The 1231-nt window shown below is 46.1% G+C and overlaps 1 protein-coding gene across 1 annotated transcript in view; it reads left to right on the top strand.

Annotated features, from left to right (window-relative positions):
- The window catches only part of COL4A4 (collagen type IV alpha 4 chain), a 135041-nt gene that overhangs the window by 55566 nt on the left and 78244 nt on the right, over window positions 1–1231 (top strand). Inside the window, exon 18 of the mRNA XM_045294258.1 lies at window positions 1091–1160. Coding sequence (XP_045150193.1) covers window positions 1091–1160 — 70 coding nt within the window. The remainder of the gene's footprint in view (window positions 1–1090; window positions 1161–1231) is intronic.

The following is a 1231-nucleotide window of genomic DNA, read 5'->3' as shown; positions in this document are numbered from 1 at the left end:
TGGTCAGACAGGCTGGTGTGCTACTTCCATGTGGGCTTTGATGCTTCTGTGCTAGATGGCCGCTTGTTTATCTTCAAGCGAATTTCTAATTCTTAATGGGATCCAGACTTTCTGGAACCACTGACTAGAAGCACCTCCAAATGACTGTCCTGAGATCATCTTTAAACCTTAAGCCAAAATCATCCCTTGATGTCTTCCTGAATCCAAACAATAAAACCAAACTACGTGCAACCAAACCCATTGCCACGGAGTGCATTCTGCCTCCAATCAGCTCCGTGGGGCAGAGCAGAGCTGCCTCTGGGATTTGCAAAACTGTAAATCTGGACAGAAGCCAACCACCTCTCCTTTCTTACAGGGAGCTTCATTAGCTAAGTACCATCTATACTGAGATCAAATAGACAACAGCAACTTGAAAAGTTAGGTAGGAAGGAAGTGTGAGTAGGGAGTTTATGCTAATGGGGAGGAATAACTTGGAAAAGGAGGTTGGGACCATTTACACAACTTGAAATATGTAATCCACGTCACTGAATTGTACATGTCAACATGTTTGAGTTCTTTTAGGTTCTGTTGTGTCTATTTTCAACAACAACTATTTTTTTTTAAGAAACGAAGGACACTCTTGAGATCTCCTGCTTGTACCAAGACGGAATGTCGTCCACTTCCCTGACCACTCTGTGATCCCAGATAGAGCATGCCCTGAGACCAAGCCAGGGGAGCCTTGTGGGAATAAAGGAGGAGGGGCAATGTGGGCTGCTAACATAAAACTAGATTCAGAACTCGCCAGGTGAATAAACCAGAGTGTCGACTAAAGAGGTGCACTCTCGGAGCACAGTGAAGCCACTCAATGGCATCAGATATATCTGATTTATGAACCTGGGAAGTGCCAGTTGGTCAGGGATGTCGGTCTTACAGGTTGGAGGTGGACGTATTGTTCTTCCCCTAGGAATCCATAAGCCATTCATTTCCCTACCCAGCCTACAATCTTTGCTGCTTATGTAAATACACTCGTGGCCTGTCTACTGGTGATTTAATGTCAGACAATGTGAGAGGAATGTTCGTCTTACTAAGAGGCGTGCGTGAATGCTTTCAGGGAGATCCTGGAGACCGTGGACGCCCAGGACCACCAGGTGTCGTGCTGACTCCACCTGTTCCACTCAAAGGTGTGTGCTCCAGTGGGTTCCTTCATACATGATGCAGAAATCAGGTTTGAGTGGCCCCTGCAGATGAATCT

This window comes from Echinops telfairi, unplaced genomic scaffold, assembly GCF_000313985.2.
Source record: "Echinops telfairi isolate 266 unplaced genomic scaffold, ASM31398v2 ScPeMD7_3;HRSCAF=10, whole genome shotgun sequence".
In the NCBI taxonomy this organism is placed as follows: Eukaryota; Metazoa; Chordata; class Mammalia; order Afrosoricida; family Tenrecidae; genus Echinops; species Echinops telfairi.
The sequence above is the reverse complement of the archived record's forward strand: the minus strand, read 5'-3'. Positions and strand labels throughout refer to the sequence as shown.